Source organism: Dama dama, chromosome 18 (genome assembly GCF_033118175.1).
Source record: "Dama dama isolate Ldn47 chromosome 18, ASM3311817v1, whole genome shotgun sequence".
Taxonomy (NCBI): Eukaryota; Metazoa; Chordata; class Mammalia; order Artiodactyla; family Cervidae; genus Dama; species Dama dama.
In genome coordinates, this window is record NC_083698.1 from 46,344,138 (window position 1) to 46,358,926 (window position 14,789).

The 14,789-nt window shown below is 36.7% G+C and overlaps 1 protein-coding gene and 1 non-coding gene across 4 annotated transcripts in view; one reads left to right on the forward strand and one right to left on the reverse strand.

The window, feature by feature from the left end:
• Window positions 1–1,684: 1,684 nt before the first annotated feature.
• TRNAC-GCA (transfer RNA cysteine (anticodon GCA)) lies at window positions 1,685–1,756 on the forward strand. Its single transcript has one exon. It is a non-coding gene; the product is annotated as a tRNA-Cys (tRNA).
• Window positions 1,757–4,132: 2,376 nt separating this feature from the next.
• Window positions 4,133–14,789, reverse strand: part of SLC26A3 (solute carrier family 26 member 3) — a 34,160-nt gene continuing 23,503 nt past the window's right edge. Inside the window, exons 14-21 of one of the 3 annotated variants that reach the window (XM_061165256.1) lie at window positions 13,602–13,671; window positions 13,421–13,513; window positions 11,744–11,839; window positions 11,195–11,428; window positions 9,645–9,699; window positions 6,842–6,984; window positions 6,657–6,725; window positions 4,133–4,938 (exon numbers count right to left, since the gene is read on the reverse strand). In XM_061165256.1, coding sequence (XP_061021239.1) covers window positions 4,915–4,938; window positions 6,657–6,725; window positions 6,842–6,984; window positions 9,645–9,699; window positions 11,195–11,428; window positions 11,744–11,839; window positions 13,421–13,513; window positions 13,602–13,671 — 784 coding nt within the window. In that variant the 3' untranslated portion in view covers window positions 4,133–4,914. Of the gene's footprint in view, window positions 4,939–6,656; window positions 6,726–6,841; window positions 6,985–9,644; window positions 9,700–11,194; window positions 11,444–11,743; window positions 11,840–13,420; window positions 13,514–13,601; window positions 13,672–14,789 lie in introns of those variants that run through there. The other 2 variants (XM_061165255.1, XM_061165257.1) reach the window with 2 other exon arrangements.

Genomic DNA, 14,789 nt, shown 5'->3' on the forward strand with positions numbered 1-14,789 from the left:
AAGATAATTTGACCATATTTTTAAACTTGAAATAGGTCATTTTATGATATGAAGTATACAGAGCTGCTTTTGGCTTTGTTCTGATGTACTGGAAGAGTATCTTTCATACATCTTTTTGGAAAAACCATGTAAACTTATTTTTTAAAAAGCATTAATGGAAAAAAAAAGTATGTGGAAAAATCTCAAGTACCTGAAACAAAAATACACTTTTCTGATTATTAGATCAACCATCAAATTGGTATATTGATGTTAATTGAGGCTTGACACAATCATACTATATTCTAACTGAAGTGGATTTATTTTTCTTTACTGGTTTGTAATTGTAATCTGTTCAGTTGTGGCCTAGACCAAGCAGACTTTACTTACTACAATATATGCACAATCTAATAAAGCAATATTGGATATACTACACTTAAAGGGGAAAGAGAGGTAAGCCAGTTAAAATACTTGGTAATGATACTAATAAAAATATTTGAATTTTCAAACATTTTTTGTTTTGATTCATGCCCCTTTGGTTTTCTATTTTTGAGGGGAAAAGTGTTACGGCAGAATTGTTAAAGCAACATTTTAATATTAAACTTTAATTTCCTCATCTCCCATTTGAATTTTTAGGCATTACAGAATCACAGGAGTTAAATGAAATGGTGGGTCATGAGTTTTTATCACTTGGGCAGGACCAAGTCTTTCTAAAAATCTAGCCTATGTCTTCAGAATATCTTATTTCTATTCTAAGTTAGTTGTAAGCACCAACTTTAATACTGTATTTAAGTCCATTTCTTATTAATCTAGTCTTCCTTGGTGGCTCAGTCAGTAAAGAGTCTGCCTACAAAGCGGGAGACCCAGGTTCAATCCCTGGGTTGGGAAGATTCCTTGGACAAGGAAATGGCAACCCACTCCAGTATTCTTGCCTGGCGAATCCCATGGACAGAGGAACCTGGTGGGCTACAGTCCGTGAAGTCACAAAGAGTTAGACACGACTGAGTGACTTAACACTTTCACTTTTTCCTATTAATCTGTCTTTGAAATTGTCCTCTGTCTTCAGATTGGAAAATCTTACTCCCTTTTACTTTTCTTCCTATGTGTTGCTTTCAAAATCTTAATTTTTTTGTTTGTTTTAAAATTTATATTCATTTCAGTTATACAAGCAGTAAGCTTTGGGGAGAAATATGTCATATTACAAATAAAGATCCCCTTGACCACTACCATAATTTTCCCTTCCAGAGATAACCACTGTTAAAACTTTGGTGTACAAATCATGTTAGTTGCAGAGCTGACAACTAAATAATAGGCTTCATGCTCTGGTTAAGCACCTTAATAATCCATGGTAAATGTAGTATTTCGTGGGCTATACTCAGATATGTACTGAACATCCACCATGTGAAATATATTCATTCATTTTTATACTAGATGCCATTTCAAATTTTAAAAATTTTATATTGGAGTATTGTTGATTAATAGTGTTACGTTAGTTTTGAGTATACAGCAAAGTGATTCAGTTAAGTGATTCAGTTACATATATACATATATCCATTTTCAAATTCTTTTCCCATTTAGGTTATTACAGAATGTTGAGCAGAGCTCCTGTGCTATACAGTAGGTCCTCGTTAGTTATGTTTTAAGTATAGCAGTGTGTACATGTTGATCTAAGCTCCCAGTCTGTACGTACCCCTACCTTTCCCGGGCTTCCCTGGTGGCTCAGCTGGTAAAGTATCCGCCTGCAATGCGGGAGACCCAGGTTCAATCCCTGGATTGGGAAGATCCCCTGGAGGAGGGAATGGCTACCCACTCTCGGTATTCTGGCCTGGAGAATTCCATGGACTGTATAGGACACGACTGAGCAGCTTTCACTGCCCTTCCTCACTGGTAACTGTAAATTTGTTCTCTTTCTGATTTATAAATTCATTTTTTCTATTTTTAGGTTTTGCATATAAGTGATACATGATATGTATGATATTTGATCAGACACCATTCTAATCATTTGGGATGCACAAGTCTTTAGAGACAGATGACCAATAAATTTCATTAAATTATATAACATGCTAGAAGTGTGATAAAATCACACTTGTCAGGAAAATAATAAAGTGAAAGTAAGAATAATGTGGTGTTGATAGGTTTGCAATTTTAAATTGAGCAGTCTGGATAGAATTCATTGAAAAGTTGACATTTGAGCAAAGATTTGAAGTAGGTAAGAGTTAACCACATATATTATGTGTGGAAGAACTTTCCAAGCAGAGGACCGAATCTATGAAGGCTTTAAAGAAGCCTGGCATTATCTGAGGAATAGCAAGGAGATTGGATTGAAATGAGTGAGTAGTAAGAAGAGGTCAGAGGTAATGACAGCGGAATGGAAACATCCCAGGCTTCCTAGGCCGTTGTAAAGACTTGGACGTTATTGCTCTGACATAGCAAGCCATTGTGAAGTTCTGAGCAAAGGAATGTAATGATCAGGTTCAATTTCTACATGTAAATTAAACACCTATATGATGGACATGGGTATATAATGATGAACAAAATAGATATGATCCCTGCCAATTAGGAGCTTATATTCTAACCCCTAAATTTAGTAGCCCCTAAGTTTTCCTCAAAAAATTTTATGTTCTTTTTCAAAATACAGTGGCCAGGTGGAAAAAAAAATTTTAAAATGTATTACAAAAATGTAATATCACATATATACAACCATAACAAGATAATTTATTTGATTCTGGAATTAATGTTTTCTAATTGCTTTTCTGGGTATATTTAATTGTGCAATGCTAAATAAGTGACTTTGGAACATATCTGTAGAATGCATCTATTTTGTTCCTGAGTTTAGTCCTGCCTTGTGCTAGATCAGATTTTAGATAAGTTTTTGTTTCTCTGGAGAGATATTTCCTAAAGATTAAGAGCCTGAGCTCTGGAGTCAAGACTGTCTGGACTGAATTCTGGTTCTACTACCTATAGAACTAGCAAGTATGTGCAATTTAGACTAATTACTTAATCTTTAAGCTTTGATTTATTTTGCTTTTCTGAAAAATGAGGATAAACATAGAACCTACCTTATGGGGACTTTTTTAAGAATTAAATGAGTTGATTCTAGATATAAGGTAGAGTCAGTTGAGTTTCCTGACAGATTTTTCGGCTTGACCAGCTGGAAAACTGTGGAGTTGGCATTAACTGGGGTGGAAAGATGCTAGTAGAGGTGATGAGGGGGAGAAGATGATCAGTTTTGGCATGTAGATGTCCAGGTGAAGATGGCAGGTAAATATGAAATATTCCTCTTCTCTGTTCTTGTTTATGCAGTGGGTGGTCAAGCTTACATTTAAGACATTACGTTTCTCAGTGAGAAATTACTGTGTTTAAACAAGAATATGTATCACATGCACAAGTTAGTATTAGAAAATGATTTTGAAGATAAACCTGTTCGGCATGTATGAGCTCCAACCTTTGTTAATTTCAGTAATACAGCTGCTTCTTGACAAGTGGTTCTGTCTCCCAGTTGATCATTGGATGTCCTCTCCCCTTCAGTCTTGCTCTGATTTGTGTAAGTTTTGTGTGTGTGTGTGTGTGTGTGTGTGTGTGTGTGAGTTTTATTTTTATCTCCCAGGACCAATCTCTTGGCCTCTTCCTAAACCAAAGATCAGAGTTTTTATCCTAGTCAATTTCCAGTATTTGCTCTGAGGCAGGCAAGTCAAGGCCTGGCTCCTTGCATACCCCTTACTCAAAGCATATTCACCTTAGAGGCCTTGGAGAAAATAAAACATTTAAGGATGAGGTAAGTGGACCTCAAGATGTTATGGTTGAATGGGTTGTGATGGGGGTGCAGTAATTGGAATGCTTGTTCCTTCTCTATGATATTTTGGTTGGCAAGAAGAGCATAGAGGGCACCTTTGCTTGGGAAGATGCAGACATTATGTCAATTCTATGTAAGGCATTTGTCCTACTTCCAAGGCAAATGATCAATTAAATAGGCTCATGTTTTCAATTTCTACTCCCTGCCCTCTCTAAAGGAAGAGCTCTTAACCTGAGATTCATAGAGCATCATACAGAAATGTGTATGTGTATGTATATTTTTTCCCCAAAGTTCATAGGGTACATGAGACTCTATAAGATATCCATGACTCAAAAAGCTTAAGATACGTTGCTATAAACAGTGTTGAGATTCTAGTTTTTAATTCAGAGAAGATATGTAAATAAGCCTTTGTTTTATCTTCCTGTAATTGGTTTTAAGTCAAGTAGATAAGCCCTCTCAGTAAGACTATTAATAAAGGATGAAAGAGTACTTTGACAATAAACATTAGAAGTTAGATCTAAAACAATTGGGACAACTTTTCCCATTAACAGAGTGGCTTTATGTTGAACAGAGGCCACTGAATCTTTTACTGTTGGTGATGATGTTTAATTTCTGTTACATAAATAACAGATTTATAAAATACAAGTCTCATTGCAGAAAGGTTAGAAGGATTCTCATGTAGCAGGTTTCCAGTCAGATCACTGTAAAGAGGACTCAGCAAGCATGTATCAGAAGGCTAGTAAGAAACTTAATAAAGCAAGACACACCTATTATACAATTGATTTTTTTAAATGAATATATATTAGTGTGAACTATATAAATTACAAGATTGAAAGCAATGGTACAAGTGCACTGCAAAATATGCACAAAAGTAGTGACTTGGATGGAAATCTGTCAGTGCTATAAAAATACTTACAAACAAAATAATTTTGATAAATCTACAAGGTAGAAAATTAAAAGTATTTACATAATTGGTTACTAGATATGTGAAAAATATACCATGCTAGAACAATCTCGTTCCAAAGTTTGAAACATAATTTCTGTCAGAAATATTCTTCATACAATGTATGAACTTATCAATAACTTTCTGGGTATAAAGTTCTTCTTTATGTGACAGATGAGGATCTCTCTGAATTATATTTTGTTTAGAATTTTGTTTCAATTGATACCTGGAAGAAGAGAGAAAGTTCTTGTTTTAAAAGGCTTGTTAAGTTCTCTACCATTTAATAATCATATCTTGTATTTAAAAGGAGTAAACATGATCAATCTGATTAAAATTGGGGGGCTAGAATTTACCAGATTCACCAACAAATTTGTCTTCAATTTTAATGATCAAATATCTTCCAGGGATATTTGGTTAATGTAGACCCATGTGATACTATGTTGTTGTAGAAGTGTATTTTTCAAAGGCCTAATTTGTTGTAATAATTATTTCTTCACATTTGTTTCAGGGGCCACACAAACTCCAAGGGCTTATGTGTGCTGGCCAGGGACACTCAGCTTTTACATGAATCACCACTGGTGGCCTAACCACAACTGTCGATTTATCTTCCTCTAAGTAATGCAAGGGGCTTGTGTTAAATGCTTGTTTTTGTTTTAATATAGGGAAACAGACACAGGATGGTATTGACTACATTCTGTCTTACAGTTGGTTCTAAAGCTTTGATCAGACATTGGATTGATATTCTGTTCCTTTACTTTATTCCTTAAAACTTGGTGACAATTCTGAGTCCACCTGCTGGGCAGAGGGTTTCTGGTAAGGCTGTCTTTATTATAGAGTCCTCAGACAAGGTGCTAGGTATGCATTTCCCTGGAAAACAGGCCTGGGAAGCAGAATCATGGTTCCCCTCACCCCTCAGATCTATCTAAATTTCTGGAATGGCTTTTTTATCTAAGGTTTTTCTATTTGAACTCTTAATAATCATGCAGGGTTATCTTATGCTATACATTGCCTCTAATTTAAATTCCTTTTTGATACTCTTCTTAGACCTTTCTTCATATGAGAGAAGAAGAAAAGCATTGGATTCTTCCTTGGGACCCTCACTTCCGATAGTTTTTCACCGAAGGATAGAGCCAGTATAATATAGTCTGTAGAGCACAGATCTTGACATCAGACAGATCTTGCTTCAAATCCTGTTGCTGTCAATTTGTTGCATGACCCTAAGAAAATTAGTTTAACTCTCTGAGCCCTTCTAATTTCCTCATTTGTGAAATGAAAATATCTTCTTTGCATGTTGTTATAAAGATTGAGATCATGAATGCAATGCACCTACCATATACTTGCTTTATAGGGGCTACTCATTTTGATTTGTAGTTCTGCTTTTCTTAAACTAGGGACAGACCTTTAAAGGACTGCATATTCTAGAAATGAATGTTCTAGAATGAAATGGCACTATACAGTTAAATGATTCAGCAACTCTTTCTAGTAAGGAAGTGAAGGAACTAACATTCAGCAGTGAGCTAGATACTGGCTAGGGGCTTCCCATGCCTCTAGGGGGTCAGGAGGTGTACTTAGCTTCTCAGCTCCATCACGAATTCATCTGTAGGTAGAAATAGTTATTTTCTTCTCTGCCTCATGGATTATGACGAGACCAGAATAAGATCTTGGTTGTAAATACTTTGAAAACATAAAATATCCTCTCTCTATATGCTCAGTATTACACTAAGAGGTCTAGTATCACTGTTTTCCGTCTGTTTTTGTATTGTTCTGAGTTTATTTTCCCCTAATGTCCCTACTAGATTGGGATTGCTTCCGTTTTCTAGGAATGAGGCACAGAGGCTCAAACAGGTGCTGGACTTCCTGTAGCGTGCTGGAAGAGGCCTCAGCATTTTTGAAAGTTTGTCGTCATACTGTCTGTGTATACATAAACCTGCTGAAGATTCTTACCTGACATTCCCGATTACGTAATCCTCCATCTGTATTGATGGTGAAATCATCAAATTTTGCTTCTACTTCCTGAGAAAACCAGGATGGAATTAAGAATTAGGAATATGCTTTTTAATGTTGAAAAATAAAGAGAAATTTAAGGAGTACAGGTGGTTATTTATACAAAGTTGCCAAAAAGTTGATACCTGACTGGGGTTAAACTTTGAAGTACTGTAATCTTTCTTCATCAAAATATGCAAAACAGCATCATGGATTGTTAAGAAAAATATTGAGTCCTTGACTTCATCATCAAAAAATTCACACCGTGTAAGCTTCTCAATGAAGTCATCTGAAGAGAGGAAAGAAAGAGTAACAGAAAGAAGTTAAGTGTTTGACCATGGGTTTCTCCTTGAGGTTGGGGACTTGAACTTCTATTTGCAAACGTGCATTTCACTGATGTTCGGTAAAGTGTTTGGGAGTTGCAGCAGTACAATATTAGTGCACCATTAGTATAATGTCTTCTGGAACTGAAGGGCATCTTTCTAATAAAATTACATGTAGAATACCTTCATGTAAACAAAAAGGACCAAATGAGAAACAGTTTTAGGCAGGAGCCTTGTGGGTTAATTTCTCTTGTTAATAACTGGAGCTTCAAAGGTGGCTTATCACTAAAAATGGAGATTCTGCCAAAATAGAACATATAGTCATGGACCAATGTCATGGCTCTGGATTTACCAATTAGCTTACTGTAGTCCATTTTACCAAAGCTTCTGGGTACCATCAGAAAACATCTTCCTTGGCTCCCTCCATTACCTCTCCAGTAATCTTTGAGGAATTACTATTCTTGGAAGAACTAACCATCATCGTTGGCTCAGATCAGTCAATCAGATATTGCCTCATGTCTGTTATATGCAAAGCTCTGGCTGGGTAGGATCAAAAGATAAATTAGACATGAATCTTGCCCTTGAGGAAGACAGGGAAAAAAAAAAGAAAGGAAGACAGAGCACATATATACTATCTTAATGAAAAGTGTTGTAGAATCTTAGAGGCAGGAAGCAATATAATTTTTTAAATTAATGTTTTCTTGGTTCTTAAAATAATGCCTAGCATATAGTAGGTCCTCACATTGTTGTCGAATGAATAAGAGGGGTACAGATCATGTGCTATGGAAATTCAGAGAGAGAAGGGTAAAGATTGTTTCCTCTTGGCAGGATTCTGGGAAAGTTAATGAAGCAGATACCATTTAAAAGAATGCCTAGGATTTGGAGAAAGAGGAGGAAGAAGAGGTATGAAAGCGTGGAGGTGGGGAAGTCTGTTCACAGGGAAACTTTCAACATGGACAAGACCCAGCAGTAGCTGCAGTGGAGGGAGATGAGGGCATTGTGGTTGTCAGGATACAGGTGGCACTCAGTGAGCAAGGGTGATGATCTTAGTTAAGGACCTAGAAGGATGCCTGGAGAAGGAAATGGCAACCCACTCCAGTGTTCTTGCCTGGAGAATCCCAGGGACAGGAGAGCCTGGTGGGCTGCCATCTATGGGGTCGCACAGAGTCGGACACGACTGAAGCGACTTAGCAGCAGCAGCAGAGGGATGCCAGGCAGCAGAGGCAGCAGGATGAGATGCTTTCAAGAGACTTGGGATGATGGAGGAGTAAAATTATTTAAGATTAAAGGATTACTGAGAAAGAGGATATTTTTACTTATAAGGAACCCTTGAAACTAGAGTATATCTGTAGATTTTATGGACAGGAGCCAGCACAGAGAAAAAATTAATGCCAATTTCACACCTCCCTCAATTTCACTTGTCTTCCCCTCCCTAAAATGTTTTCTCCCAAGACACTGTCATGACTGATTCCTTCACTTCATTCCAGTCTCTGCTCAAATGTTGAGTTTCTGGACATCCTTGACATCCTTGTAAAACAGCATTACCCCTGTTGCTCTATGTCTCAACCCTGATTTTTTTTCTTCACAGCATTTATCATTACCTGAAATATCTTTGTTTACTCAGGCTTTCCCACTGGACTATAAGCTTCATGAGAAAGATTAATGGGATGAGTCAGAAAATGGGATGGGAGAACATTCTAGGGATGGACAAGGACACTGATTAGTTCTTTCAGAGGACTTAGATGAGAAATGATAAGGAGCTGGATTAAGGCTGTAGAAATGGAGAGGAAGAGACTGATTCAATATGAAATATTAATGGTGACTCCCCGAATATAGAGGAATGGGGAGGAGAGATTAAAGATGGCTCCAAAGTTTGTACTTTGGGCACCTGGGTGGGTATGTGGTGATGTAGTGACCAAGATAGAAAAGGAGAAGTAGTAGTTGGGGGGATGTATATATTTAGTTTTGAATATGTGTATCTTAGGTAATTGGAGGACATCCAGATGGTTGAATACATGGGTCTGCTGCTCAGAAAAAAGGTCTGAGCTGGAGATAACAGTTTGTGGGCTCATTAACATATAGATAGCAGTGTGGATAGGAACCAGTGTGAGATACTACAGAGCTCTGAGAGTGGTGGGTAGGGACTCAGAAGAAAGGTCTTTCCAAAGTCAGGGAGACAGAGGCCAAAGAAAGAGCCCACTGTTAAAGCGCAGAGAATAAGGCTGGGATGGGCGTGGTTGATATTTGACAACGGGGATATCATTGATGACCTTGGCAAGGGCAGCCTCATCAGTGAAGTGAAGCGGAAACCAGGTAATTATGGGCTGCTAATTCAATGGAGGCAAGGAAGAGAGTAAAGCAAACCTACTTTTTTAGGAAGTTTAGAGTAAACTGTGGTTACATATTCACTCCTTTGCTGCCTGTTAAACTAGGATTCAAATTGTAAAGTTAATTATGTGTCAACACAACTCAAATATAAAGATGCTGTTTCCCTGGAGATTCCTGTTGGAAATCTACAAATTAGACCTTGGTGATGATAAAAAAAATGCCTGTCCTTTGGAGAAGCTGTCTAGATTGAGAGCTAGCAGTAAAGGGATTGTCAGAAAATAAAAATAAAACAACTTACCGTCAGTTCCAACAATATACACATCCACCTGGATCCTGATAAATTCTTGCAGAATCTGTTAAAAAGAAAGCAGATCTTCCTTACGGAACAGTTTCACTTGTCAGAAACGTAAAGAAAACTATCGTAATTGTGTCTTATGGTAATATGTTGCTTTCAGAGCCCTTTACATTTTGAAAAGAGATGATACTATAGAGATACTAAAATTAATAACAAGGCTCTATGACAGAAATCTAAAGGAAAGAACTCTCCTTTTCAGTAAAAAGTTAAAGACAATCATTCTTGAAGGAAGTATAATGAAAAAATGTCTGCTCTGACTTACAAGAGGAACTCTGATGTAATTTTTAAACAGTTTCTTCTATGGAATGATCTTTACTAGAGCTTTCTATCTATATAAAAGTTAAAAAAAAACCCATAACCCATATGTTGTTCATTATTTCTGTCCACAGTGCCTGAATGTGTCTAGCACCAAAGAATCTTTATCCATTTTCCTGGTCTGTAGGCTCAGAACAAATGCCAGCAGTGATACGAGTCAGGTTGTGAAAGCTAAGGAGAGGAGCTTGTCCCGTTTACATTAAGATCAGTCGTGATCATTAATATCACTGTTATCATCAGTATAAACTTTTGGAGGCTCTACTGGGCTGAAGTAAGAATTAGGACCTTCAGGAAACCTAAGGCAGAGTCCCTGTCCTTTGCGCTATATGCCAAGATCAAAAAAGAAATGTTATGTGTATTTTCTCCTCCAAAACAAAAATAAATAGACAAAAGCAAAGAAAACAGTCTCAAAAGTCATGTGATAGTAAGATTTTTTTAAAAGTTTAAGTTTGAAGGAGAAATTAATCCTGTTTTCTAATTTTATATCCAGTTCACCTATACTTAATAGATCTTAGCTCAGTTTTTATGTAGGCAGGTTTCTGTTTTAAAAAAAAGCAAAAGAGGGGGATGTGGCATTCTTAAATTTTCTTTATATCTATTTCTGCATGTCTGTTAGAAACTCTTTTAGAAACGTTGACAAACCTGTGGTAAGAAAACAGCCTGCAACCAGATTGTTATAGTTCTGTTTTTTAAAAGCATATGTGACATATATTCTTTCATATACCTAACTTAAAAAAAAAAAGACAAATTTTTATATAGCCAAGTTAAAGTTCATTGGCTTATGGCAGATGAGGATAAAAATAAAAGGACCACTATTCTACTTTCTTGCAAGATCTCTATTTCAGGACAGTTTAGATAGAACACCCACAAGGATTTGAAGCACAGTAAAACTGGAATTTAATAGTATGAGCAGATATTATATGTGATATAATATGTGAGCAGTATTGTCTATAAGCATATATTAGAAATTCTATGCAGTCTCATGGGAAATGCACTATTAAAGTGTTGGCCAAACACACCCCACCTGCACTCCCTCCATGAAATATTCTAAGATTAAATTTTACTTCTGCTTAAGCATGCATGTGTTATCTAAAGGCTCATCCGTCCACAAATACAACTTTTTTTTTTTTAACCTTTAGTCACTGATTCATTGCTTTCATTCAGAAAAAAGAAATTACCGTTTTGAGACCCCTCATTGAAGAAACATCAAGAAATGACACTGCTGAAAAGTCAAGAATGAGGCTGTGGAGGTTGATTTTAGGGACCGCAATGTTGAGAGGAAGATTAGCATTCCAGTCTATTTGGAAAGGCAGGTCTGTGGTATTGATGGGCTGATCCAGCTCTTCTATCTTATCATTGTCCAGCTCTTCATCAGAATCTTTAAAGCCATCAACAGTACATATAAATCCTTTCTGCAAGAGAGGATACTAACATGCATAAAAACTCTGACCAAGAAAAGCACTGAATGTCGAGGTTAACCAGTGAATTTCTGAAGCATAGAGTCAAAGTTGGCTCAAGTGATGGGATTATAAATTCTTTTATTTGGAGAATAAAAATTTTCCCTGAAGAATACAATTTTAAAGAGACCCCTAAAAACGTGACACTAATCGACACACGAAGTACCTTGTTTATCTGCCACTTCATTAAAAGGAATGGAACCAACCACTTGAACTACATTTTACTCAGCTTTTAGCTGTAATACGTAGAAATGTGGGAAAGAAGCTTACTGGTGTCACTTGTAGCAGGCCTTTCTTCTGCAGTTTTCGGATTTTCTTCAAAGCCTTGTTCCGCTTGCGAAGAATTCGAAGTGGACGAAAGCCAATCTGAAAAACCCATTGCTGTGTTACAAGAATGCTGAATATTCTGCTACTTGCATAGCATAATTCTACTTATATAACTTAATTCTAGCTATAGCATAATTCTGCTTAATTAAATGGGATAATTATAGCATAATTAAATGGGATGGGTTGAGGGACTGGAACATATATGAAAGATATTTACATTAAAATTTAAATTTGCATTGAAATTTAAAATTTAACATCATCATTGAGGGCATTGTACCAGACCTATCTATGGTCTGCTACTCTGTATGCAGTTAACTAACATTCAAAAACCTCTGTACCATCCAGGTTTTATCCCTAGAGTATCCACTAATGGATCTAAACTGTATTTGAAGTTTTTGTTTTTATTCCACACTACCCTTAGGGAAAATCACTTTATTTTTTTTCCATTTGTTAAATATGAGTGGAATCTAATTAGTATCCTGCTTCTAGATATTTTTTTATTCTATTAGAATTTATACAATTATACTTTATAATATCTATTATATGAACTTTTATAATTTTAGTATTAGATCTGAGGGTAACCTTCATTTTCTCCTTTCCAAAACAGATGTGTTCTTACTGCAGTAATATTTAGCTCCAGAGTAATAAGTATGTGTGTACGTGCTAAGTCACTTCAGTCTTGTCTGACTTTGCGACTCCATGGACTGTAGCCTGCCAGACTCCTCTGTCCATGGGATTTTCCAGGCAAGAATACTGGAGTGGGGTGCCATTTCCTCCTCCAGAGGATCTTCCTGACCAGGGAACCCATGTCTCTTATTCTCTTGCATTGGCAGGAGAGTTCTTTACCACTACCACCACCTGGGAAGCCCAGAGTAATAAGGAGGATCAAATTATATAATAAAAAACCCTTGACCAAAAAATGTAGTGAGATGAAAAGATACTAGATTAAGTGAAAAGAACAGTATCTAAAGCCAGATAGACAATCTGATCCCATTTTTGTAAAAAAAAAGAGTTGGGTGGAAAGATACTTGATGCATAACCGATGACTAAAAATAGGGCTTAAGGCAAGCTCTATGTGAGGGATAGAGTGGACCAGAAGGAACGTGAAAGAGTGCTGAGCTTTTGTTTCTTAACCTTAAAGTCTGCTTTTTTGTCAGCTTCTTTCCAGTCCACCAGGGACACTAGTTGTTATTTAGTGTTAAATATTCATTTATATTTTATTTATTAATTTCTCTTATAAGTATTCACTTGCTTTCCTGAATCTCTTCAATGATGCAGTCAAATATTAAAGACTCCTATTGTTTCTGAAGTTGATTCCCAAGGAAAATCTATAGGAGACCATCTATCTTATGGTAAATCTTTTTACTTTACAGCAATATATAATAAAAAGAGTCTGTATATTGGACCTTATATAAAAAGTCTCATTTCCTAACATGTTAATGGACCCCTTATAAGATAGTTCCACCTGCTTGTTCCACCTGGGACAAAGGATACAAAAATATGAACACTACCCATCTGCAGTATATGTGAAATCACTGACCCTCCTCCTTGTTATAGAACAAGCATTTCATTCCTAATTATTCAGTGAAGTTAAAAAAAATTAATAACCCCAAACCTTACAGCATCGATAAGTTTCTGCTTAAAGAAACTAATGTTTGCAAAGTAGATAGGAGATGGACATCTGAAAATCTTCACGCCTTCTGGTTCATATATCTGTAAGACAGATAAATCATATTAGATGGTGCCCATTAGATTTATGTTAATATTACTTAGCAAATAAGAGTAAAAAAATGAACCTTACTTCAGAATAATCTTTTCTATTCTTATAGATGTTGCTCCTTCCAACATTGGCCAGTGTGCTGCATTTGGGACTGTAGGGAAAATCAACATCAAGTGAATCATTCATGCATATTTATTAGGCCTATAAGGCTAACGCTGGTGTTTTCCTAGCATCCCAAAACAGGCTCACTTATCCAAAATTTAGATTGGAGAATTCTCATGCCATCATGCCCTGGAGGGCAAACACCTTGTTTGACTGACCCTCCCACAGCTCCGAAACTGTGCCTCCTCTGCCATCTCCCACATCCAGTTTACAAAGCACTTCCATATGCCTTTGCCATTTTGATTCTGAATATTACAGTTATTGGGTGAAATAAGGCAGATACAATCACCTTGTTGTATAGATGAGGACATGGAGAAGTATTATGACTTGCCTACAACCACTCAATTTGTCTCTTAGGTTTGATGAGTCCCAAAGAAATGAATGAAAATATAAGTGAATAGAAGAGTGTGGGAACATCTCAATGTAAATGTATTCCATCAGTCCATCAAACTTAAGTATGATAACACCTTCTCTTCTAGAACACCTTAGATCCCAAGAAACCTCTTTCTGTCACGTCATATAATCCATCAAAGCCTGAGTGACCACACGGTGGTGATATTATATAACAGATGTAAGAATCCAGAAGGTGTTTGGATGGGAAATCTGTTTGAATTCTGTTAAAAAAAATCAAGACTTCTAAGTGACTTTTGTGGCATTTTAGGTTGAAAGGGGCCTTTCAAAAGTTCTCTAATCCAGCTCCATGGTTTCCAGGTGGGAGTCCAATCTAACAACCTGCCCAGAGGAACAACACTCCCTCAGACACAGAGAATCTCAGAATCTTCTCAGGAACACTTGCCCTGTGTTTAACAAGTCTGAGGCAAAGACAGTAAACTTGCTCAGAATTACTTCCAGTTTACAGCTGGGTAAACAGACTCAGAGATTTATGATTTCTTTGAATTGTTGTCAAAGAAGGAAGCAGACCAACAACTGGTGGGATTCAGCTAATGTAAGGTTGGGCCATCTTTTGCCTTCAGGCCTTGGAGTGAGGCAGAATAGACTGGCCAATCTTCTTTTCTTTTCTTTTAGAGGGGTGGGGTTTGCATTGTAAGGCTTGTGGGATCTTAGTTCCCCAACCAAGAATCAAACCCACACTCCCTGCATTGGAAG